The 25,571-nt window shown below is 26.3% G+C and overlaps 1 protein-coding gene across 1 annotated transcript in view; it reads right to left on the reverse strand.

Annotated features, from left to right (window-relative positions):
* LOC107448567 (CD109 antigen) overlaps positions 1-25,571 on the reverse strand; it is a 129,470-nt gene that overhangs the window by 95,954 nt on the left and 7,945 nt on the right. Inside the window, exons 2-3 of the mRNA XM_016063821.3 lie at positions 22,967-23,240; positions 3,542-3,722 (exon numbers count right to left, since the gene is read on the reverse strand). Of these exons, the coding sequence (XP_015919307.1) occupies positions 3,542-3,722; positions 22,967-23,145 (360 nt within the window). The 5' untranslated portion in view covers positions 23,146-23,240. The remainder of the gene's footprint in view (positions 1-3,541; positions 3,723-22,966; positions 23,241-25,571) is intronic.

Consider the following 25,571-nt stretch of genomic DNA (forward strand, 5'->3'; position numbering starts at 1 on the left):
AATACATGCCAGATTGGAATTTCTGCATGTTTTGAACATGCCGAGCAATGTAAATTTTCTAGTCTTACATTACATTTTTCTGATGAACAAATGATATAAGAATATCAATCTTTACCAAACACATCCAGACTTCTAAGCATATTATAGTATGTTTATTTTAAATCTGGCATTTTTATCGATCCTAAAATTATAATCAGATGTTAAGCTTAGTTTCATCCCATTGACTTCAAAGGAATTGAAGGAATGATCCACCGTTTTGTGTCACAGAAATATTCTCTTAGAACAGCCATAAAACAAACCAGTTTCGAATCAGTATTTTTTCTCTCTAATGATAAGTTACTATACACAATCTTCTATAAACTTTGACACTGCAAATCAATGCTGTATAATTAAGTAAATTATCCGTCACTTTTTTCTTCGACTTGCCTCGGAGCTCAAAAGGAAAAATATATATTATCGGGCTTGAATGATAATAATATTTCAGGTAAGTAATTGTTAAACAATCCTTTGATCAGGAGAATCGCATCTACATGTTTGGGAATTTTTCATCGAGTATGGATAGAAAAAAAAAGATTCAATAAAACAACAATTGAATTCCTTTCCTTCTTCGTCCATGAAAATGATGATGCGTGATTATATTATCTCCCCATTTCAATCATATACAAAGCAATTACAATAAGCAATACAAATTGTATTTTTGATTAATGTGAAAAATTTATTGATGCGCTCCAAATTAAGTATAATTTGAATTTAGATTAAACTATTGCTGCACAAGTGTTTAAAGGAATTGAGCTTGTTAGAAAATAATTTCTTTTTGTATTTAAAAATTAGGTAATATACCTGTATTCGTATAAACGGTATGTTTTCATTTGGTGACTCATTACCCACCGATGGTCAGGGAGTTAACCTGGAATCCTTAATTAAAAAATTAAATTGCACTGTATTTATTTAAAAATTTATATAGTCACAGTTTTGAGTTTTACCTAGTAGACTGGATGAAACAATATTAAAATGCAACATATGTTTCTGTCATGATAACTACAAAATCAAAAATTACTCACAAGTGTACCCGTGTTACAAATAGTATTAGACATGAATCCTTCAACAACGAAAAAACATACTTTGACAATCAATAAATTATGTAAATAGGAAAAAAAAACTTGTGTTTATATATATATATATNATATTTTTCAATTCCAAAAAGTTTTTTAAAAGTTCTTTTTTCAGTTTTTATTAAGATATGCTTTTTGAATATTTCATATTTTCATTACTGACTGTGAGCAATGTAAAATTTTATATTTTTGCTGCATTTTTTTTTTTCGAATGAGGCAAAGTAGAAACTGGCTTTTTTAGAGGGTAAGGAAATTTACAGAGAACAAAATTCTTCTTAACTGGTGAAGATTTTTCAAAATGGTGCTCAGATTCAATTAAAGTGAAAAAAATATTCGCAGCCTCAATTGAATTGGAAAACACAGTTTTAAGCAAAAGTGAAAGAATTTATCAACGCTTAACTTTTCTCTCTCAAATTTCTCACTGACAAGATTTTGAAGTTTCGCATAAGTATTTGACACGTAATGACCTGTCATTTAATGACTTTATTCATAGCAGTTTTCATGGTAGCTTTAATCATACTAGTATTTCAAGAAAAACTGACAGAAATCTTTAAAATGTGTTTAAATAAAACTTCTTTGTTTTGAGAACTTATATTTAACAGTTACTGATACAACTGACGATGATCAATGCAGACAGCTTTTTTTCTCTTTGTTCGAAATTGTCACCAAAGAATAAGCATGAATCACAATCATGATTCGGACAACAAATTGAAAAGAATAAACAGCAGATTAATACATATTCTATAATAGCCATGTCTACCATGTTTAATGTGTCGTAAAATTTAGTAGAATAAGTTTGTCAACTGTTGCATATTTACTCTCTGTTTTCCATAAAAATTAAATTACCACGCTCTCTGATTGTATCGAAAATTATTATGTCGAAAATTATTATTAAAATGATTGTTTCATGAACAACATTACACTTCAAAAATTCATACAAAAAATTACATGATGTAATGACAATTAATAAAGCATTTTTCCAAGTTCTTAATATTATTAACTATCTCCAATGAAAAGAGAGTTATGGTGTATAGATTTAGTTTAAAAAAATTAATTTGATGCAAATAACTTCTAAAAAATTTTTTTTAAAAAATTAGTGCCTCTTTTACTCCCCTATATTTACGATTTTCCACTTGCATAGCATTTTGCACCAGAAAAACGAGTTTAAAAGTTAAAATACTTTCAGCTAATATTTTTACAAAAACTAGCGTTTGTTAAAACAGCATTTAAAAGAACGACAAAAAGTAAAAATTTAAAAGTTTTTCTCTTTAATTCCAAAACAGAGATTATAGGTTTTTGAATCTTAGTAATAACTAAAAATTTCCTATTGTTTAAAAATAGCAAACACAACTGTTACGTTTGATCAAAAGTACATAGGTGAAATAATATAGGAAGTACCTAAAAATTAATGCTGATGTTACAAGAAAAGAATCGGTATTGTTACATTTTATAAAGTAACGATTAAATTATATTAATTACTAATTCAATGTATGGCGCTTTAAACTACAAAGGAAAAAAGAAATGCTTTGGCACAGTTTTTACGTGTAAAGAAGATGATCAGTAAGGCCTTTTATGTCTATTTTTAGAATCCTTGCAAAAATTGAAGTCAAAACATTTCTAAGTTAGAGGAAACAAATTATTAATAAATGCAGAAAAAACAAACGTTCACATTTGGGTTACTTATCTATTCATTGTTAATAAAAGCAAAAAGAAATCATTTCGTTCGTAAAATAGATCCTTTTTAACGTTTTTAATTCATTTTATTTTAGAATTAAAGGAAATACAAAAAAAGGCGATAAGCGTTTAATCTTTTATAAAAGTAAAAAGGCACACATTTAACTAATAGCAAGTTTTTTGCTGTGGGATATTATTAGAGAGACCACATTTTCGAGACCAACGACATGATGGAGGCAATGTGGTCAGTAACGCACCCTGGCTGCTTGTACTTCTCTGACCATCAATCTGAAGCTCGCTAGACTTCAAGCTGCCGGTGGGAATAGAGCTTCACCTGGCCCTCTTAGAGTCTTAACAACTCTACCTTCACTTTTCTCGTTTGGTCATGAACAAAACTTATTTGAAATTCAATAATAATTCAATTCTAGACCATAAAATGGTTTTGAAAGTTGATTGTAAATTTTTTTAATTAATATTTTGTTGCGCAACGTTGTTTAATTATAATTTTTTTAATATCCTTCCCAGAACTTTACACTGGAGCCATTTTTTATCCGTTTATTCTTATACGCCATAGTTTTTCGGCATTGATTTCTTTTATAAGCTGAAAAAATTGTTGTACTTAATAATTGTAGTTGTTGTACTTAATACCAGCTCGATGAATTTGCTCGCTTAATGAAAAAAATAGCAAATCTATAAAATCTGGAGATAAATCATACGACTTTATTTACTTTGCATAAGTAAACAAAATAACTTACTTGCATAAGTAAAGTAGAAACATGTTGTGGATTGACTGTTTCAGTCGCGGATACAATTTGTTCACCATCACGGTGAAGTGAAGCTCTTACAATGAGAGGATTTGATGAGGATAATATAGATACACACACGCGATACACTTGACCTGGCCGGACAATATTTGAAGCTATCACTAGATATCTCCTAAGGAATGAAAGATATATTTCAATTAAATATTTATAAAGTCATACAATGCTGTTTAAAACGAAATTTTCAGAACACATCTAACGAAAAGTTACAACTTTTTATTCTAGTCTTGCACTGTGAAGAATCCCGGATCAAATTACGGTAAAAAGTTCCAGTACTCAGGGTGTCGGTACTTTTTATCATAAAATCCATTTCTACAGTAATAATTTCCGTAAAATCACCGAATCAATTGAATAAAATAAATATTACTGTAAAAATTACAGTATAATATTTTACCGTGAAAATGGATTTTGTACGAATAATGCGCCTGAAGTGCTGGTACTTTACACCCTATTTTGATCCGGAATTTCTTTCAAGATATACCGACGTGAGTTGACTTTATTGAGCGTTATTTATGGGGACACTGGAATTTCAAAACAAAAAATTTTAATTTTTATGCTATCATTTTCAAATTTTAACTGAATATTGCTAACATTAATATAAATCTGTGTAAAATGTTTTCGAAAGAATGATGATTATATTTTAAATTATAGCTAAAAATATGGCTTTTAATTGTTAGTAATTAAAAAGTTCCTTGAGAGCAAATTTTAATTTTTTTTTTGATTAAATGTTTACCCAAATACGTTGTTTATTGGTATTTAAATAAATTTAAGTGCCTATAGTAACAATATAAAAGCATAACGTCCCGAGCCATTAAATTTTTATTTTGTTACCAAAATTCTCTTCGAAAAACGCGTTTTAATTATGTTAGCTCATTTATTAAAAAATTAAATTACTCTATTGAATTAATCAAATGCATTTAAAATAAAGCAAGACACTTCGAAGAGTATCTAAAAAATTGCTAAAAACAATAAAATAAAAACTGGTGAGCAAGAAACTTTTTGAAGTTCTGTGAGCATTGAAATATTCCATTACGAGAAAAAGCATCTTCGTCAACCGGAACTACATATTGATTGATTGATGGGCTTTTCCAAATTCATAATCTTATAACTCAGTAAAAAAAACTCCGATTTAAACACAGTTTGCTGCATATTACTGAATTAAATGCGATTTTTTTTTTAATTTCAAAAACCTACAAAAAAGATTTTTGTAGGATTTTTCTCATTCTGTGTCCCTTTAAAATGATAAAATATCACGTTTTCGTAACAAATTCACTAAAAAAACCAAAACATTTTAAAATTTTGTCAACTCGGTTGGTCTGCGCTGTTAATAAAATGAAATTTTTAAAAAATATATGCAAATCAATGTAAATTAAATTAATAAATCTATATTACGAAGGAGTTATCATTTCCAAAGGAAAAAAAATATGTATACTTTTACACATAAAGAATAATCCATTCTGAAAAATGTTGCATGCTTCTTTTGTTGTTATGTTTTACATTTGAAACCATAGTTAAGTAAAAAAACTTTATCTTATGTTTCTAACTTTTAACAAAATCTTTTTTTCTGAATTTCGAAATAATCATTTGTTACTGTAGAAATTTATAGGCAAGTAATTATACTTTGGTAAAGTTATGGATAAAACTAAAAAGTAATTGAAATTTTAAGAAGATAGTGAAGATCAATGATTGTGCCTGTTTTGTTGCTGTTATTTGATCTATAAGTTAAGTTTGATCTATAAGTTGGATATAGCTAGCGAGTTAAATACTTCTTGCAGTAGAACTTTTCCACTAAGTTACATTTCGAAAGCGACAAAAATAATAATTTTATTTGTGCACATAGCAGAATTAAACACGATTACGGCAACCACGTATTTATAGCTCAAAAAATTTAAAACAAAACATGATTTATCTTATAAATAATAAAACACTACATAATAAATGCACTTCTTAAAACTCTTATTTACAAAATAATAATGACAGTAAGAGCATTTTGACATTAAGTATACATGGATTTTGTTAGAATAAAAACCTAGAAAGTTTTGTGAAATAAGACACACCTAAACTTTGATGGAATATATATTTTTGAATGTATTTATCAGTATTTCCTGAGAAAAAATTGAAACCTAAAAAATAAGAAAATAATGAATGATAAATGAGCTCGTTCTAAAATAAGCTCGTACATTTTTTTATTAGTGCTGTAGTTTCGTGCTCAAATAGCACTTTTTCATTGAATGTATCGAAAAAAATAACCATTTTATTTTTACTCATGATCGAATCTCATACCTCCGTTATAATTTTATATTCTTATAAATCTTATATGTTATAATATACAATACAACTTCACGTCAGGGACAATAAGAAACTGTATTTGTAGACAATTTTTTTTCATAAATATGAATAAAATTATTTTTATGTACCTTTTTTCTCATTTAGCACAAAGGTATTTCAGACCAACACTGTAAAAAGAAATTCCTGATCAAATTACAATAAGAAATACTGGTACTCAGGGTACCGGTACTTTTTACCATAAAATCCAATTTTACCGGTACATGTTACAAAACAAAAAATTTGATGCACCGTAATTTTCACAATAATAATTCTCGTAAGCTCACTGAATCACTTTGATTAGGTAAAACTTACTGTAAAATTCACGGCGTGATATTTTACGGTAAAATGGATTTTACGGATGACGCTCCCAAAGTGCTGTTACTTTATTCCGTAATTTAATCCCAAATTTTTACTGTGTAGATTCATAGTTGCAGAATGATTTTTGACTTAAGTATTATTTTGTAGCGTGAAATAAAGCTGTACAATTGCTTAACATCATTCATTTTATTATTATAGAGCACTACAAATAAATACACGATTAAAAATTATTATTACTCCCATTTTTCCGAAATCATAACAACAAAAAGAGCAAATTGATCTTGATTTTTTTATTTTTTTATCGCATCATATCTTGGTCTCAGATACACTTCATCTTTTTCTTGGATGAAGGTTAGGAACAAAAAAATTCCACATCTTCATTCATTCTCAATGCATCTAAAAAGTACGTATAACGCTTCAGAATTACTATACCATTCACTTAACTGACCTTCGCATTGTTTGATTTTGTTGTTTCGTAAACTCATTTAATATTCAGAAAAAACTAACCACTAGACGATCGTAATTGCTAAAAAAAGTTTAATCTTATAATTGATTACAATATTTATCATCGGAGCTTAACGCATAAACAAGTTTGTGTTAACATAATATCGCAGATCATTAATATTCATTGAGCGGAAAAGCTATTTCTGAATTTGAATAAATTGTATTATGTTCAATGCCGCAAAATTTAAATGCTTCTTTTCTATTCTAAAAATAAATATTACAATTTATATGATGAATAAATTAATGAAACCTTGTGCGAAATATGAGGCATATTGAACTATGTTAAAAATAAGTTATTATTAAATTATATTAAATAATTATTTTATTTATTTTCATCTTATTTGAAAAGTTTCATAAACTAAAATAAATATTTCTTATAACGAAGTATTTGAAGCATTTTTTATTTAAATGCACTTCTATAAAATAGTTATATGACTCAAATAGAAACTTTAAATTAATGCTAATTAATTTAATAAATGCTTTTCAATACTTTATCGTATACCAAATTCCTATATTTATATATCAAAGTTTGATGTATTAACAAAATCTTCATTAATATGTTGTAATTTTATTAATTATCATAAATAAAAATTAGTCTTTATTATAAGGAAATTCACGAAACATTTTTTTATTTAAATGCACTTCAATAAAACAGTTATATGATACAAACAGAAATTTCAAATTAATATGCTCTCCAAAACTTTATACCATAACAAATTCCTACCTTCCTAGGTTCAAGAATAAACGAGATCATCAATAAGTTATTATTTTATTTATTATTTTATTGATTATTATTTTATTGATTATTATTTATTGATTATTATTCATTGATTATTATTCATTGATTATTATTCATTGATTATTATTTATTGATTATTACTTATTGATTATTATTTTATTTATTATTATTTATTATCACCTTATTTAAAAAATTTCCTGAATTAAAATTTGTATTTCTCATAGGAAGATTATCGAAACATTTTTTATTTAAATACACTTCGATAAAATGGTTATATGAAACAAATATAAATTTTAAATTAAAAGTGTCTTACAATAATTCACACTATTTCAACTTCTTACTTTCCTATATCAATGTCTAATCGAAACTCCATCATCAACAGATTATTATTTTTTCTTTCGAGTGCGAAAATTTTTTAAAGTTATTTTCGTTTTAATATCAGGATGATTGTTTGATTTTTAAACGAATGGCAGAGTAAAGAAAATGTATCGTGATGATTGAGATTGTGTCGTTTACCCTTGACGTTATTATAAAAGAAATTTAACTTTAAAGGTTGTACAAAAAATCTAATTTAAATTTATTAAATACTGTTTTAAAATGATTTGAACAATAAAGGGTTTTAATCTATCTTATTTCATTGAAAAAATTCAAACGCAGAAAAAATTATGTTTAAGAAAAATTAATTTTTTCCTACTTAAAATGATTTTATCTAATCATTTCAAATTGTTACTTTTAAAATAGGAAAAATTTGCATCAACTTTGAAAGATAAATAGTATAACATTAAATTTTTTATGTGTTACAAAACAAATTATTTATCCTCATAAAAATTATTAGAAGCAAAGGATTTTATGCGTACTTTTTCATTTGTTTCAAATTGTTACTTTCTGAGTATAAAAAATTGAAAATTGATAAAGAATTATACCACACAAAAATTATCCTAAGGAACATTTCATTTCAACTCAACAACAAATCGAGCTTTCAATCACAATTTAAAAGGTTTAATTTAAATCTACACTTCTAAAGCAGAAAAAGCTTGCACCAATCTCACCCGCATTCACACCATACATGAATTATTTTCGCCTCCGAAAACACCAATATTGGAGCACTTAAGACATCGTCAGTAAAGTGTTTACAATTCCCTATGTTTCTTGTGTTCTACGCTTCTATACTTCGACAGAAATTAAAGTTCGCCGTTATTAGTTGTGTGATAAGAATAATTATATCATCATTTTTTAATCTCTGTGAACTGTACTAAATAATTTTATAATATAATTTCTATGTACTTCGGTTTTGTTAAGCCTAGTTTGAATTCGTCTTATATTCTCTCTGTGGTACGTGTATGGATTTACAAACTAATTTTATTTTAGGAATTAATGCATATATTCATCCTAAATTAGTGATTCTTACATTACATCTTCTCCTAAAAATAACTTTGCTGACTCTAATGTGCATCTTATCTTGCAAAATTTTAATATTACTGAAGCGAAATTGAAAACTGTGCTACGAGTAGATTTGATTTATAAGCCAATTTTATTTTAAGAAATAGTGCATACAGGTTCATATTATATCGTAGAATTAACTTCACTGTATATTATGTGTATCTTATATTGTTGTAGCTACAAATTTTAAAGTTACTGATAACCAAAAAGTTTGGCAAATACTTTACACCAAGTAGTGTAAACAAACATTCTTAGTGTTTCACTACACCACGCTGTTAGAATTTCCCTTCTAACATTATGGTAAAATTACCGGTAGCAGTCTGTCCCTCCAACTAACCGAAAAGTTTGCGGTAAAGAACATTTTTTACCTTCACAGTTTTGAAACTGTTTACAACTAGTATGGTTGAGAAACCATGGATACAAAACTATGAGGTTTTTTAACCATTTACAACTAGCATGGCTTCAAAACCGTTTAAAAATGTCCCGTAAACCGTAAACGCAACGTAAAAAAACGTAAACCGTAAAATTTAACTAGACATTAGAGATAGTTTAGCAGCTTTATGGTGCTGCTATCTATACGTGAATGAAGGTATCGTATTCAAATAACTCAGAGTTATAAAATGAACAGTGCAGGACACTGGAAACTCTTCATGTGTTGAAGGGAATGAGAGAAATATTTTTGTGTCAACGCAGGGACTCTATCCCCTGTTTTGTCAGTCTTGAGATTGACAGATTAGTCATTTCTGCTATAATATCTACCTATCTTAAAGAAATTAAGTGGCTTCATTAGGTGGGCCTTGTTGATGTGATAAAATTCTGGTTTCTTAACCATATTAGGTGACACCAGTTAATAAACGGTTTTTCTCGCAATTGACAGTTTGAATAACATCTTATTTGCGATGTTTTGACTGTTTTGTTTGAATATGGTAAAATAACAAAATAAACTGTTATTTAACCACTTTTTCTGAGAAATTTCTAACAGTGCAGGAACTTGATTATTGGTGTTGCGAAACAGTGTAGAGTAGTTGCCACCATTTTTTGGTACTATGGCACTATACCATATTTGGCTTGATATACGAAAAATTTTTACGAAGTATTTTCAAAACTAACACCGATACATTTTACTTTTCAGCAGTCTTAATTTTACGCAAAGCGGAATTAAAAAAGAACGTTAAATCATATTTTTCTCTTTAAAGAAAATCGTGAAAAAGATGTGCCGCATGACCTCACATGAGCATTATTAGATAAGAAGTTAACCTTCAATTCGGCATGAATCGTCTATTCATAAAGGAGTGGTTAAAAACACCTCATTTTGAATTAAGAAACAAGTTGAGGAAAGTACCGTGAAAATAAATCAATAGAATTCGTGAATCAAAGCTAAATTTAAACATATTATTATTTGCTAAAAAGTTTTTTAATACCTTAACTATAAGTTTTATTTCCAAATCACAGTTAAGAAATAAAATATGTAAGTTCTAAACACTTGTTCTGACAAAAGAAAATTAAATTACTGTGAAGACAATTTTAGAGGAAGATCACGGTTAACAAATACAAGGAGAACTTGAAAATAACATTGCAGTTCCTTTACTTTACATAGAAAAAGAAAGCTAAGAGCGGCTTAAAAAGCATTTCGTAACATCTTGCAGTATTTTATTAAATAGTTTCATTTTTAAAATTAAGACATATTATTGATAAATATCTGCAGAGTTTTTTTTATTTCAAAATAAATGAATAACTTTATTTAAAAAAAATAACAGATCATTGGCACTTAACTAAACACTGATGAAAAATTTTAGTAACGCTACGTTATTTCATAAAATTACTAATATTTGATATATTAAAATGTGCATCTGCATATATTTCAATTATTTATAATGTTTGACGTATAAAATGAGTATAAATATGCAGCATATTATCAACAGAATAAAATATAAATTCATTTGAATTCGATGGTCATATGGTAGAATTAAAAAAATTATTCTAACTGAAAACACTAAAAAACTAAACTCTAATTATTTGACTTTAATTTATACGTGACCTTAAAACTTTTATTAGATGGTCTTAAAAGTTCAGAATATTAAGATGGAATGAACTTTAAATTAAAAAGCACACTTAGTTACATGAAATATCAAAATCTATTTAAATTACTTTGTGAGAATATAGCATGCCTTAAATATTTCTTTATTTTTACTTTTCTTCACATTTACTACTTACTGTAGTCATGCAGTTTTTTCCTTCTTTTTATAATTATTTTTGAAACTTTTCTGTGAGTTAAAATGCTAAGCATTACAGATTTTATTAATATATATTTCTTTATTTAATATATTTCAGAATTGTTTACATTTAGATTTACGTATTTATTTTACGACCACTAACTTTGATACCAACATACAGACATTTTCGAATTACCGACTTTTGAGATTTGAAGTAATTATTTAATTAAAATACCAATTAAATTCACAATAAAAAACAAAAATAATTAATTTAAGTAAAAATCGTTGTTGGTCGATTACTTTAAGAGATTTTTCTCGCAAAATATAAAAGTAATTGTATCAACAATATTTTAAATTAATTATTTAACATCTAACTCATTAAATATCGATATATTCAAATATTAAAAATTAAAATTGTGACAAAATCTTTAAAATCTGTAAGTTGTGATCATTTTTGAATATCTTTATTTTATGACCACTAAATTTGATAGATATAACAATTTTTCAAAACTCGAAATAATTATTTAATTAAAATACCAATTGAAATAAAAATAACAAGCAAATTTTAATTTAAGTTAAGTAAAAAATCGTTATTTGCCGATTACTTCCAGAGATTTTTTTCACAAATTGCAAAAGAATTGTACCAAATTTTTTTAGATTAAATACCTAGAATCTAACTCATTAAATATAAATGTATTCAATTTCTGTAATTTAAAATTGTAATAATTCATTTCCGAAACTTCAAACTATAATTCATTATAAAATTATTAAGAATACAGAGATTGGTGAGAACTTAATTTGATCATTTGATAAATAATTTGATTGACACATTTGAAACAAATGAAAATTATTGTATTTAACTCCTTTTAAACGAAATATTTAATCTAATTGCTCTTAGGAGATGTTTAACTTATTTTCGTTCATTGTTTTCCAAAATTGATCGTTTGACCATATTTCAAGCCTTACATATTATATAAAATTCAAGATCAGTCAAGCAATCAATTTTTCAAAAAATATAGCAAAATAGGTTGATAATTTTTTTGAAAAATATAATATTTTATTTGATTCTTGTTATAAATAATAGCTTCCTATATTTGAGACTCTTTACATTTCTTTTTTAAAATTTTTTTACTAGCATTTTTGATAAATATACATAACTTTTGAAAATTGCCTATTGTTATGTACACTTAATCCACTGCAATAAAACAACTCAGAATAGCAAGCAAGTTAAAATTTGTTTTACAAATATCTTATATCCAAAAACTTGAATCGGAAGGTTATCAGTGCTATCATGAAATCGTGAATTAGACACGCAGGTGTTGGCAAAATCTTTAAATCAACCGTGTAATGAAAGATATGCTATTTTTTATTAATCGCTATGAATAAAAATGATATTCCATTAAATGAGAAGAAGAAAAGATATTTTATAGCCCAATTAGGGTCGGTTGCTGAAGAAAAAAAATATTTAACTCAGCTGAGCATATTTATATATTAACATTTAATTAAATGTAGAGGGTGGTTAATATAGCAATAGAACAATAGAATGTTATGACAGGTTCAATTTATACAGAATAAAAATAACATATTTCAATAATGCATACGCCCTAGAAATAGTCTATATAACAACAGCCATTCAAGTTTCTTCAAATTTAATATATTTTTTAAAAATTCTTATTATTTAAAAATATTGCAAGGCAGAATTTTAATAAATAATTTCGATAAAAACATTTTATGTAGAAATAAAAGAAATCACAAAATGAAAAGAGGAACGTTTTTCATAAATTTTCGACAATTTACATTCAAAAACAAAATTTTGTTGCATTTCTGCTTTTTTTCTCATACATGATAAAAAGAAAAAAGACATTTAACTCAAATTGAGATGTTGAGACTTAAAATAAAAAATTTGAAATACAAAACTGAAAATTTCGAGACTAAAAATACAAGAAGTTAGAAAGTTTATACACCGAAAAAGATTTAAAGATTCCTTAATCGAAAGTTCAGATGTTACAGTTATTAATTAAATGGTCAAAATAACACATATTTTAAAAACATTTTATATTTCCATTTACAACTCCTCTAAGTGGACATTTTAAAATTTTACACATACATTGTAAAATGTACATATTTTTTTAAATAATAATAGTCGTTTTCAGAAAGGTCAAGTTTAGAAAGTTTAATCACAATTATAAGCATGATTAGAATTTAAAAAAATTATCTCCTGAGTATTATGTTTAGATAAAAATAATGATAAGTTAATCTAAGATATATTTATTTCAAAAAAATCAAAATAATTGCAAAAGTAGTTTGAATTAATATCTGAAATTCTTCTAACTCGAAATTTATATTCTTATCACTGCTTAAGTGCGTACTATACAATAAATTAAAACAATCACGTAGTCACTTTACTAGAATCTTAACTTCCAAGCGCAAATAAATAAGCATTTAATTCCAATGAACTTGAGTTATCTTATATATTGTTAGTTAATTACTTGTTGAGTTTTAGATAAATTGATAAATGTTTTTGCGGAAAAAAAATATACTGTTTCCGACTCTATGAGAAAATCAAAACGTTCGGTAATATTTAACGAAGAGTTTTGAAAATGATTTTAGTAAAATTAGCAATAAAATATGGTTATAATGCATGATAAAATTTGGTAAATGAGGTAAAATTTGATAATTTTATAATGATACTGTAGAGCCATTTATTCAGTAAAATTTACTTTTCAGTTTTGTATTTTTCTAAAAATTTGGTAATAAAAACCAGAATTTCCTGTAAAACGTTACCATATGAACGAAAGAATTTCCAAATAAATGGCTTAAATACCGTATTTTGGTTTTATCAACCAGAATTTGTTTTTACCGGAAAAGTCACTACCATTTAGTACACTTATTTTACCAAAATTTTTTTCTTCATGTAGACACCTAATAAAAAGTTGTACATTGTATTAAAAGTGGGCCAATAAAGTATGTTAATTTTTATCCCTTTAACTCACTTTGTTTATTGACATTCTTTAGTGAATGTTTCAAACTTATAAATGATCTAAAATTCAATTAATTATTGATGAATAGTTTTGAAAATTCATTTTCTGATCTACTCTCAGAAAAAGTTTAAAAAATGACAATAATATTAAACATTATTTTTAATTAATTAGTGAATTAAATTATTATTTAAAATACGAATTTTGAAGTGTAGTACAGAGACATGAAAAAACTACTTTCTTTGTGAATTAAATGAGTTTTAAAAAATTTATGAAATACACGATTTCAGTCTCGAATGTATTAAGCAGTTTATCAGATATTCAAGATTAAAGAAAAGGATCTATATCAGGGTATTAAAGATTAATTTCAGATTTAAGGATATATCATTAATATTTTCTTTGTAAAAACAATCAATATGAATCATTCATTATTCGTCTTACAATTATTTTACCGCGGATATGATTATTTTATTTCCGTGTTAGAAAAATCCAATATAATTTCAAGGTTAGATTTCATAGTTTGAAGATAAGATATTTTGATGGAAATAAACACAATTACAAAATAAGAACAAATTTCTAAATTAGATCTTTTCCTCTCTATTTCGTAAGCACATATTTATACTTTTTGGTGAGGAAAACATTTGCAAAGAATACCTGAACATTTTCTTTAAAAATTAATTTTATTCATTTTACTGTAAGAACAATTGGTTTAATAAACTAAATAAATGAGCAATTAAACTTTTTAAACTATCTCAAATTTGCTGATGCATAGTGTAATGCTCTTAAAAAATTAAGAAAAAATTGGGGAAAAAATGGTTTAAAATTGCGATAAATAAAATAAAACAGAATCTATTTTGCATTTTACCACAATATTAATTATGTTACATTAGTCAAAATATAATACATAAGTCACCGATAATTGAATATTTTCTTGCAATTTGCAAATTTTAAAAAGATAATAAAATAAATTAAAAACTTGCAATTATGTTTGAAATCGATACAATCTATCTTTTAAATGATCTATTGCCAGACTTTCAATTGGAACGTATTTTTCGCTTTTTTTTATAAGCTGCTTAGAGTCAAGCAAACTACATATATATTTACATGAAAACTTCATTGTAACTTGGAAAAGATTAATTCTCATGTATAAATAATTTCACAAATTCTGATCAAAATTTGTGAGTGAAATATATTAATAACTAAACTATACAGTGAGCAAAAAAATAAAACATTCGGAGTATATTTTGATCTAATGATCGGATTTCCAATCTCTAAAATTCAATTTTAATGCCTTAGCTTAAATATTCCATTAATTAGTGTAGATGATATTTTAAATTACGAAATTAGCCACAAAAACATATTTTAAACATACACTGAAAAAACCGTAATGTAATATCTCTCCTAATATATTGCTGACTAACCCAAAAAAGTTAAGAAACACTTTATTTCAGATTGACACCAAATCAAGCTTGCATATGCAATTTAAAGGATGCAAATTAAATCTAAACACATATGGTTAAATAGGCTTACACCAAACATTCGCTCATTTACATCAAACGAGAATTATTTTAACTTCCAAAATTGCTGATGTTGGCGAGCTTTGAATATCAGAATATCAAATAAAATTAATATACTGACATTTCAATATACTAAACCAATTTACTTACCTTCTGAATGAATATAATGATCTTTGAATATAATCTTTGAATATCAGATTTTCATTCACGTGGAACCATAATATCTTGCAATCAAGCTTCCGAAATGCGATAATAGGTTTCAACTTATCACCACACTTAGGTTGTTGCAAATTTGAACCATTTTACTGTTCAACCATACTCTAACATTTTAGAATGAGTAATGAGCATCAGCTAATTGTTCAACTACTCATCATGACTAATTGGAGGATTTAAACTAATTATTCATTAATTCGAAAACTAATAGCAATATGTTTCTCGCAGGCTAATTTTACACTTAACCTAAGAGCAATATATTATATTATAATTAATCTGAAACAAGCTCTAATATTAAAATTACAATAGCTCCGAGCTTGCTTTTTGTTATCAGAAAAATTATAGAAAATGCATCTTACTTGTAAAAATTCCTACGAATGCTCTTAAATATCTGAAAATATAAGCACCTTTAAATTTAATTGTTTGTAGTATAAAAAATCAATATTAAGTAAGACACTCGACAAAAACATGCACGTTAAAAATTACGGATGCCCTTAATTTTGGAAAATATGGCACCTTTAAATTTAATTACTTGTATAAAAACTCAAAAATATGTAAGACACTAGGCAAAAATATGCACGTTAAAGATGCATAAATTCCTCTTTCTCTTCGAAGAAAGCTACATGATAAAATATATAAATCTATTGGCTTTCTAAATATTGTTCAGAATTCCCCGTTTTTTTTTATCTCAGGTCAGCGCAGGATATAATCCCTAATAATTTTTTCATTCAATTCAAATATTTTGAAATTATTTTACTATTTAAATTTGCTTTATAATAGCAAAATTTTTAACAATCAATTGATAAAAAAAACCTGAAAAAAAAAACAATTCGTTCACCATTCACTCTTTAACAATCAACTAATAGTCTATATTGTCATTTATCATCTCAACTATGGCGAGACACATTTTCTAATCTATTTTTTCCTTCATATGATGAGTAGGGAAAAAATGCGAACAACGGAAAAATACATACATAAATTGAAAAAATCTTGCAGGAAAGACAACAGACATCAGGTACACAACCCGCAGGAATTACTTGAAACTTTTCCTGCTAGGCTTATTCAAAAATACCATAAATAAAAAAAACTGAATTTGTATTTGTGAAGGACACTGGGATGTTTTGATTTTATGATTAGGATTAATCTTCCTGATGAGCTTTATTTCTTTTTTTGCTTTGTCCTTGAAAGTTGGTCATTCGAAATAAACGTTTGTCATGGACATACGTGCATAATTTATGCTGAGATAGTCATTTTGAAATAAAAGTTCACTTCCTAAAATTAATTTGATCGATGATAATACTATGCGAGCTTTGCGTTTCTAAGAACAGCTTTTCTGAGGAATACACTTTTAAAAAAATTTTCAACAATCATTTCAGAATGCGAGGAAAATACGTTATCACTGTCAATTTTTCCCTTTGAGGCAGATGGGACCCCAAAGTTCCTTTTGTATATATTTTTTCGGACGCTCTACTTACAACCAAATATATTTAAGTATTTTTTAATTATAAAAAAGCAGTCTAATATATGCTTAAAAAATCTGTTAGATTACAGGAATTATTTTCGTGTTAAAATATAAAACACAAAAATTTAGTTTTTTCCATTCATATTCAAATATTTATCAATAAAGAATTTTATGAATTTAAGAAATTTCAATAATGAATTTATGTTTCTCTTAGACTTAAATAACGGCAAATATAAAAATTATTGTTTGGAAGATTAACGCAGAAAAAGACACCGGTGTTTCATACTGTATTTCATAATCATAAATTATTAGAATGTTGAATATAATATTTGCCACTTATTTTGACCTAAATTAATATAAAATAATAAAAACTGTGAGAAAAATATGTTTAACAAAAACTGAGCTTCAAAGGATTAAACAGCGTTTTAAAGTTTGGATGATAAAACGTTTTATATGATGAACAATATAACAAAAAATCAGCTGTGCAGAAATGTCGTCTGCTTAGTAAAAATCGGCTTAATTTTAAAAAAATCCTTTTCCTCATTAAAAGTCTTTGATTTGATTTTGTTTGCAAAAAGTAACTAATCAATTCAGATAGTTTTCGACTAAAAAACGTCATTCGGAATAATTTTTAATCTTTTAACATCAAAAAAAAATCTTAAAATGTTAGATTCTTCGTCTTAAAATGTTAAATTGTTAGATAAAACCATCATTAAAAACTATATCATAATTTTGAATATTTATATAATTTATTTTCATCGCAATCCTTCTTTCATCAACTTAACGATTTATCTCATAACCCATTAACTATATCTACATTAAATTCAGACTATGTATATTTGAGTTATTTTATGTAAATTGCAGGAAATTTATAAAACATTAATAGATTTATTTTATAATATATGTTTATATATGCTATAAAATATGTTATATTATATGTTATTATATGTTTAAAAAAATAATAAAAATAGAAATATTGCATTTAAAAATTAGATAATTCTTAATGATATTTGCAAAAAAGATGCAAACAAATGAATATTTTTATTTGAAATAAGCTGAAAAACAATTCAATTCAGCATAATTCTATATATATAATGTATAATATTCCATCTAGCAATAATAATTCTAATATACTAGCAATAATAATTCAGCATAATACTTTCACTTATATCAATAATGAGAAGCATTAATTTCTTCAAAATTAAAATTTTTAAAATTTATGAAAATAACTCATAAATATTTTAAGCATATTTTGTATTTTTTTTTCTTTTACTTTCTCTTGTATAATGCAATAGTACTAAATAAATTTCAAACAATGCATACATTTTTGAGAATGTTCAAATATGTGTCCAGGACCTACTGAACTAGCTACTGATAATACATTGAAATAAAAATAACAAAAGTACCTTTTTTTTTAATTATGCATTATGTCTTACTATTATTACATATCAGTTGATGAGCAATTTCTAATTTTCACGACATTTCAGACGCTAAGATTGACTAGTGTTACGTTAATGACCTAATATTTTCCCCTAATGTCAAAAAAAAAATTTTTTTTGCTAATAATAAATCTTAAAATTAATAGAAAGCTGAAGTAAAAATCTAATGAATGAAAAATAATTTTGCTAACAATTTATTCATTCATCATTTTAAATTAAAAGGAAGACTGAAACTCTTAATCCCCCTCTTTGAAATACATTTTAGTTAATTAATTCGTAAAAACAGTTTCCTTTAAAACAATATTATTTAATAGCTGATTAATAAAATTTTTCGCATTTAGTCTTCAAAACAGCAAAATTAATTACTGTAGAAACTTTGAATGAGATTAAAAACTTGCATTGAAAACAATTTCATGAAGAGAAAGGGGCCAATGGTGCAACTGCCACAAGGATCAATCCAAAGAGGGCACCCAATAAATGTCTGAAGTCACAAAAGCTTTCAGTTTTTTACTGTAATTATATCTTTTATTCACATATTTTAACAAATAAATATTTGAATCTAGGAAAGATTTATGAAGAATCATATAATTTTCAAATAAATTTAATAATGAAGTTTTTGCACATTAGAAAATTAAAGAGAAAAATCAATCACACATTAAATAAAATGTTCTCTACATTTAAGGAAAAAAATTGGGAATTATTTGTTAGAAGCAATTAATTTTTTGTCACAAAAAAAATCTCAAATATATTAACTTAAAAAATGAATTTGAAGTGCGGATTTAGGTTTTTATAAATAATCTTACGAATTTTTATTTACATAATTTTTAAAATAGTTTTTTTTTTATTCCCCCAGTGATTGCACACTTTAAGAGCTCGTAATAACCGAAAATTGTTCTCAAAATTCAAAATTTAGAAGTCAGTTAATATATCTTTAAAAATAAAAGTACACTGTAAAAATTTCAGATCAAATTAAGGTAAAAAGTACTGGCAACCTGAGTGCAGTAAAATTTTATACCACAATTTTTACAGTAATATTTATTTCAATACAATGATTCGGTGGTTTTACAGTAAAAATTACTGTAAACATTACGGTATATCAATTTTGTTTCATAAAATTTTACAGTAAAAGGCACTCGCTCTCTAAGTGCCGGTACTTTTTAACTTAATTTGATCAGGAAATTTTTACAGTACACCGTAAAAAAATTCTCGAAACTTTTCTAAATATATGAAGCAGCTACGGTGCATGCAGTTTTGAAAGCCGTTTCTGAATATTTTGGAAACCTCTGAAACTAAATCATTGTTGATGTGATTCAGTTTCGTACTTCAAAAAATAAAAGGATGGGTAGGATACATGGATAGGAATGGATAGGAAACATGCTATCAAATGAAGTTCTCTATAATTTTCGGAAACATTTTTGTCGAGTTTCGGAAATTTTTTACAGTGTATAGTCGTATGTTTTTGTGCAAAGTGTAAAATAGCCTTTTTGTCTCTAAAATTTCCAGACGTATGTAACTAAAATTATCTGAAGTGCTAAATATATCATTATAATTATCTAAAGTAGTGAAGGAGTGAAAATTTAAAAACATTTATTTCATGCATAACCAGAGACACTCCATTATATCTGAAAGCAATATTTCTCCAAAGGATATGCTTAGACTCATTCATCAATTATATCAAGTTTATTCTAATATTTAATTTTATCACCGTGAAAAGCCGACCCAAATCTTTGGGCTTACGACAACTTATGTTTAACTCCAAAGCCTTGTAATTTTGAACCCCATCCAGAAGATAAGGGAACTCCTGGATCAAGTATTGGGAGAAATTTGACTTCGTGGAGGAATTTTTGATGAAACTAACCCGCATTTGCTCTACATGAAAAGGAAAACCACGAAAACCTCCCATGGTTAGTCTGACGATAAGGGGACTCTAACCCATGATCCACCTACCACTGAGGGTATTTTACGTCAGAACTGTGGTCAGTGCAAGCCGAATGTGGAATTCGTATCGACCAGCCATCGCTGAAATTCGAACTCGGGTTGCCTCATTTGAAGGCGAACGCTCTATACCCTGAGCCATTAAGGCTCCTTTATCAAGTTTAATAATATCTAAACAATATTTATATTTTTCAAATGTTCCTCTAAAAATTCATATGTATAAGTAACTAAATGAAATTTTTATGCACGCCTATAGAGTTTTAAGTTTTTTCTTCCGCAACAATGGCTAGTGATTTACTTTTTTATATTTCTTTGGACGAAATATTAAATAGCAAGCACTCTGAAGAATTATTGGTAAAACAATAGCAACTATTCAAATAGCTGAAAGTAACTTAGTTCTCTTTTCTCTGGTCGGTGGCACTGAAATTCAGGAGCATTTCACAATAAGAATTATTTCAGTTTCCTTTCATATCTTATACCTGTTTCAACTTGACCCTATGCCTGGCCTCTTTTAGATAACCTCTGGGCAAAAAAGTAAGGAAATATAGTGAAGATATTTATGATGATTGGCACATTTGTGCCAGACAAAGTAAAAATTTTCTCTCACCCCCATAAATTACTTATTAAGAAGATAAATAAGGATTTTAATTCGTTTTATTAACAAAGAATAGTAAAAGATAATGTTTTATCGGTTCCTTTTCAAAATTGGAATACTGGGTGTAATTACTGTTTCAAATATTTAATTATGTTAAAATAAAGAATTTTCATTTAAGATTTTTAGAAGTAAAATATTTAAACTTCTACTGAAATCTACATTGATTAAATTAAGATATTTTTGTGATTTTTAATAAAAGAAAAAAAAATTTAATTATTTTTCAATTATTAAATAATTTAAATTATGTTTTCTTTGTACAAAAAAATTTTACTTTTTTAAAGACAAAAATATTTCAGCCGGACTTACGACCTTTCTTTTACGACCAAATTCAGATTAACTTTAAGATTAAAGTCAGAGTAAAGTAAGATTAACTTTAAGCTTTAAATAAGATAAAAGTAAGATCAAATTTTCAAGATTAAAATGCATGCATAATAATTTAAAGGATATAAAACTAACTTTTAAACTAAATTTAAATTAAATGTTTTTTGCTTTAAATTAAGTTTGACAGAAAAAAAATTTCTTACGATTACAGTTTTTTTCATTACTGTAAAATTTAGAAGAGAATGCAAACGTTTCCAAATAACAATATACTGCCAAAGACATTATGCATTGTCTTATGATTCGCTTTGTAGTCAAAATAATCATTTAGTTTTGTTGAACATAACTCATGTGTATCCATAAAGATCATTAAGCCGTCATCAAGGCCCTTATATATTTTGTATAATGTCATTAAACTAAATTACAAATATTAGTACAAGCTTTTGAAAACTTTACCTTTGTTGACGCTACCATACGAAAATGTGAAAATTGAAAATTTGGATATATATATTTGAATATATATATATATATATATATATNATATATATATATATATATACATAAAAATAAATTGCTTGAAGCAATACGAACCATCATAATAATTTAAAAATATTCTTGTTTTCTGTTCATTGGAGTGATGTTTCCGGTCTAGAGACGATCTACGTTAAAATAATTGTTTTCTTTTCGCATTATAACTAAATGCCTTTTTTAATATCTTCTACTCTTATCTCCTTACAAGACATGTTAAGTGTATAAGTATTCTTCTTAAGGCACTTTGGATGTGCCGATAAAAGGTTAGTTTATAGTATTCGCATCTTTTCAGTGGTTGAAGTTCTTTGAATCTAGCGTCTCAATATTAAAATTACTGGCATCCTGCGTACCGGTATCTTATACGGTAATTTTATTTGGAATTTTTTAAATTGTAAAATTCAACAAGGTTTGTCAAAACACTAAAGAAAAGTTAATTTCCAAAAATGTGAAAATGGGAACTGTCTGAAATTGAAAAGATATTAATACATTCTCATTTCCTGCCTCCATTAAAGCTATTCACTTTTTATTCTAAAATTTCAAATAATGTCTAAGAAAAATATTAAAATTTGAAATATAAACAGAGGGATAATACTCCTTCTGGAATTTTTAAATTGACGTTCAGAATGTTAGTCATTCCTGTGTTTATATTTCTATATTTATTCAGCTGTTTTTTAAATTCTGAAAGATGGAAAGGATTGCACAGGAATAAGTTCTTAAAATAAATTTATAGTCCAGCACAAATGTCTGATATGGAAGATTCATTACTTACGGATCATCATTGAAATTTCTGCCACTGAGTGACAGATAAACATTTTCATCTGACGTTCCGTCCCATTCCCCTGCTGTGAAGATTCTCGTTTCTTGCGAAGTTGAATAGATTACATATGTACAAATAAAGAAAAATATTATCAGGCAGTCACTTTGAATAATTCTTGAAAATGAATGCATCTCGACTCTTTTCACATTGAAAGTTCTAGAAGTAGGACAACATTAAACACTAAACCTTTTTCTTTCGATTTGATGGCTTCATGTTTGCATACAATCTGAAAAAAAGAACAAAAAATTTAGAGTTTAACTTAAAGAAATCATATTATGGATCGAAACTAGGGCGCATACTTTTAACAGACTTTTAAAAACATAAAGATAAGCGAGTTGTTTAACTTGATGCTCCTTAGAGTTACGTAATTTGTTACTCTATAAAATTAATAATTAATTTGTTTATTCGTAAAATTAAAAACTATATGAGGGGTAATTTTTTAAAATAAAATAAATAATGAATGTAGTAAAAGATATTGAGCTACGCTGAGAAAAAAGTATATTCAAAACTACCAGAATATGGTAAAATTCACAGTGTTTCTGGTTCTATGGGAACAGCAAAACCCACGGTAAATTTTACCGAGATGTAATAATTTTGGTAATAATAATAATTTGTACATTGATGGTAATAATTTTGGTAGCATTAACAGTAAAATATGGTTATAAAACGTGTGATAAAATTCGGTAAATGTGGTAAAATTTGGTAATTTTATCATAATACCTTGAAACATAGCGTAAAAACCATTTATTTGGTAAAATTTACTTTTCAGTTCTGTATTTTTTTGAAAACCAGAATTTTTGGTAAACTGTAACCATATAAACGGAAAAAATATCAAATGAATAATTCAAATACCATATATTTTGGTTTTTATTGACATAATTATAATTTTTTTTTCAAAAAATTCAATTATCATACAGTATGGTAATTCTACCAGAATTCTTTTCTCCGTGAAAAACATACTAAACCAGAGGTTTAAATTAATGCTCCTTTGAAAAATTTAATTTTTTTCCGCTTTAGTACAGTAAAAATTTTTAAAAAATTTATAATTAATTTATTTGCAAAATTAAAAATTGTACGTGGTTTAATTTCTTATTAAAATAAACAATGCACGTATAAAAAAGTATCTAGTTCCACATGTTTTAGGGCAATAAAAAAATCAATAGCAGTTTTATATGAACAAAAATGAATACGTATCGCATACCGAAGTATAGGAACATAGGAAGGACGTGTAAGATTAATTTTTCTGCAAACTTAGCTCTGGTTACAAACAATTTTTATTAATTTACCACTTCAAATTATGGCAAAAGAAGTTGCTGATTCGTATTTCTGTTAAGTATTATGTTTCTTTTTTAATTATATTGTATTTCTTTGGACGGATTTGGATTATTCATCATTTCTTGAATTATATAAAGGATAAAGCAACGAAGAATGTCTCTAACCCTATTTTTAAAATATTGAGTTATTTTCTTCAATAAAAAAGGTATATGTTCACAGTTTATCTTACACAGAGAAAAATCCAATTACACTCTCTTAAGCAAAGATACTAGTTTCATGAATGTGTCTCGTATATCAAGGCATGTGGAGATATCTTAAGGTTATGTGTTATCATCAGGATATGTTATGATTATTCATTATATTTAATTATTACGTTTATTAATGTTAGAAGCATTTTTAAATAGCAAGAAATACACATTTTTACCTCGTTTTTAACTATGTAGTTCTAGCTAAAAAATCAAAAATTCTAGGAAAATTGGTCAAAAGGTTTCTAAAAGATTTAATTTCAGATATTTTTTTCTGGTATTATATTTTTCTTTTTTATGAAAAAATATTTCTTATTTTGTCTGATCTTTTAAGTATAATGAGCAAAATACAGTTTTAAATGAGTAATTTTAAGCTATTCACTTGTTTTATCTAAAAATAAAATTTGAATTGTTTATTACATTTTTCGTTTTTTAGGAAAAAATATTTCTTATTCTGTCTGGTCTTTTCAAGTATAATGAGCAAAATAAAGTGACTTGTACCCAGAGCCTGATTCTCGCCTAGGCCCAATAGGCATGAGCCTAGGGCCCACAATTTCTAAAGGAACTTAAAAGTTAGTAAAAAGTCCTCAATATTGCAATTTCTTTTAAATACTGAAAGAAACAGTTTTTCTCAAAAAATATCTTTTTTTTTATTTCAAATTTTCGTTATATTGTGACAAAGTCACACTCACGGAAACATTGCAGTAATAAAATTCGTAAATAACGTGGGCTAGCTTTGTGTTCGTTTAACTAATGAATAATTACAGCTTAATGACACAGCAAAAGTCCATGATAGTTCTTGTTTATGGTCGCCAAAAGGCTTTAACTATTTTTATTCGAACATAACTTTGTTTCTTTTTTCATATTCTGCTTTTATATATCTTTAGTAATATTTAAGATCAAATTTTAAAGCAGTAAGAGCCTATAATGTTAAAAGCTGAATCAGATATTCCTGCAGAACAGGATTTTGAAATTCTCATAAAATTATTTGATAATAATTATTATCAAATTTTGTCCCTCAAACATCTGATACAAAA

The sequence above is a fragment of the Parasteatoda tepidariorum genome, chromosome X1, assembly GCF_043381705.1.
Source record: "Parasteatoda tepidariorum isolate YZ-2023 chromosome X1, CAS_Ptep_4.0, whole genome shotgun sequence".
Taxonomy (NCBI): domain Eukaryota; kingdom Metazoa; phylum Arthropoda; class Arachnida; order Araneae; family Theridiidae; genus Parasteatoda; species Parasteatoda tepidariorum.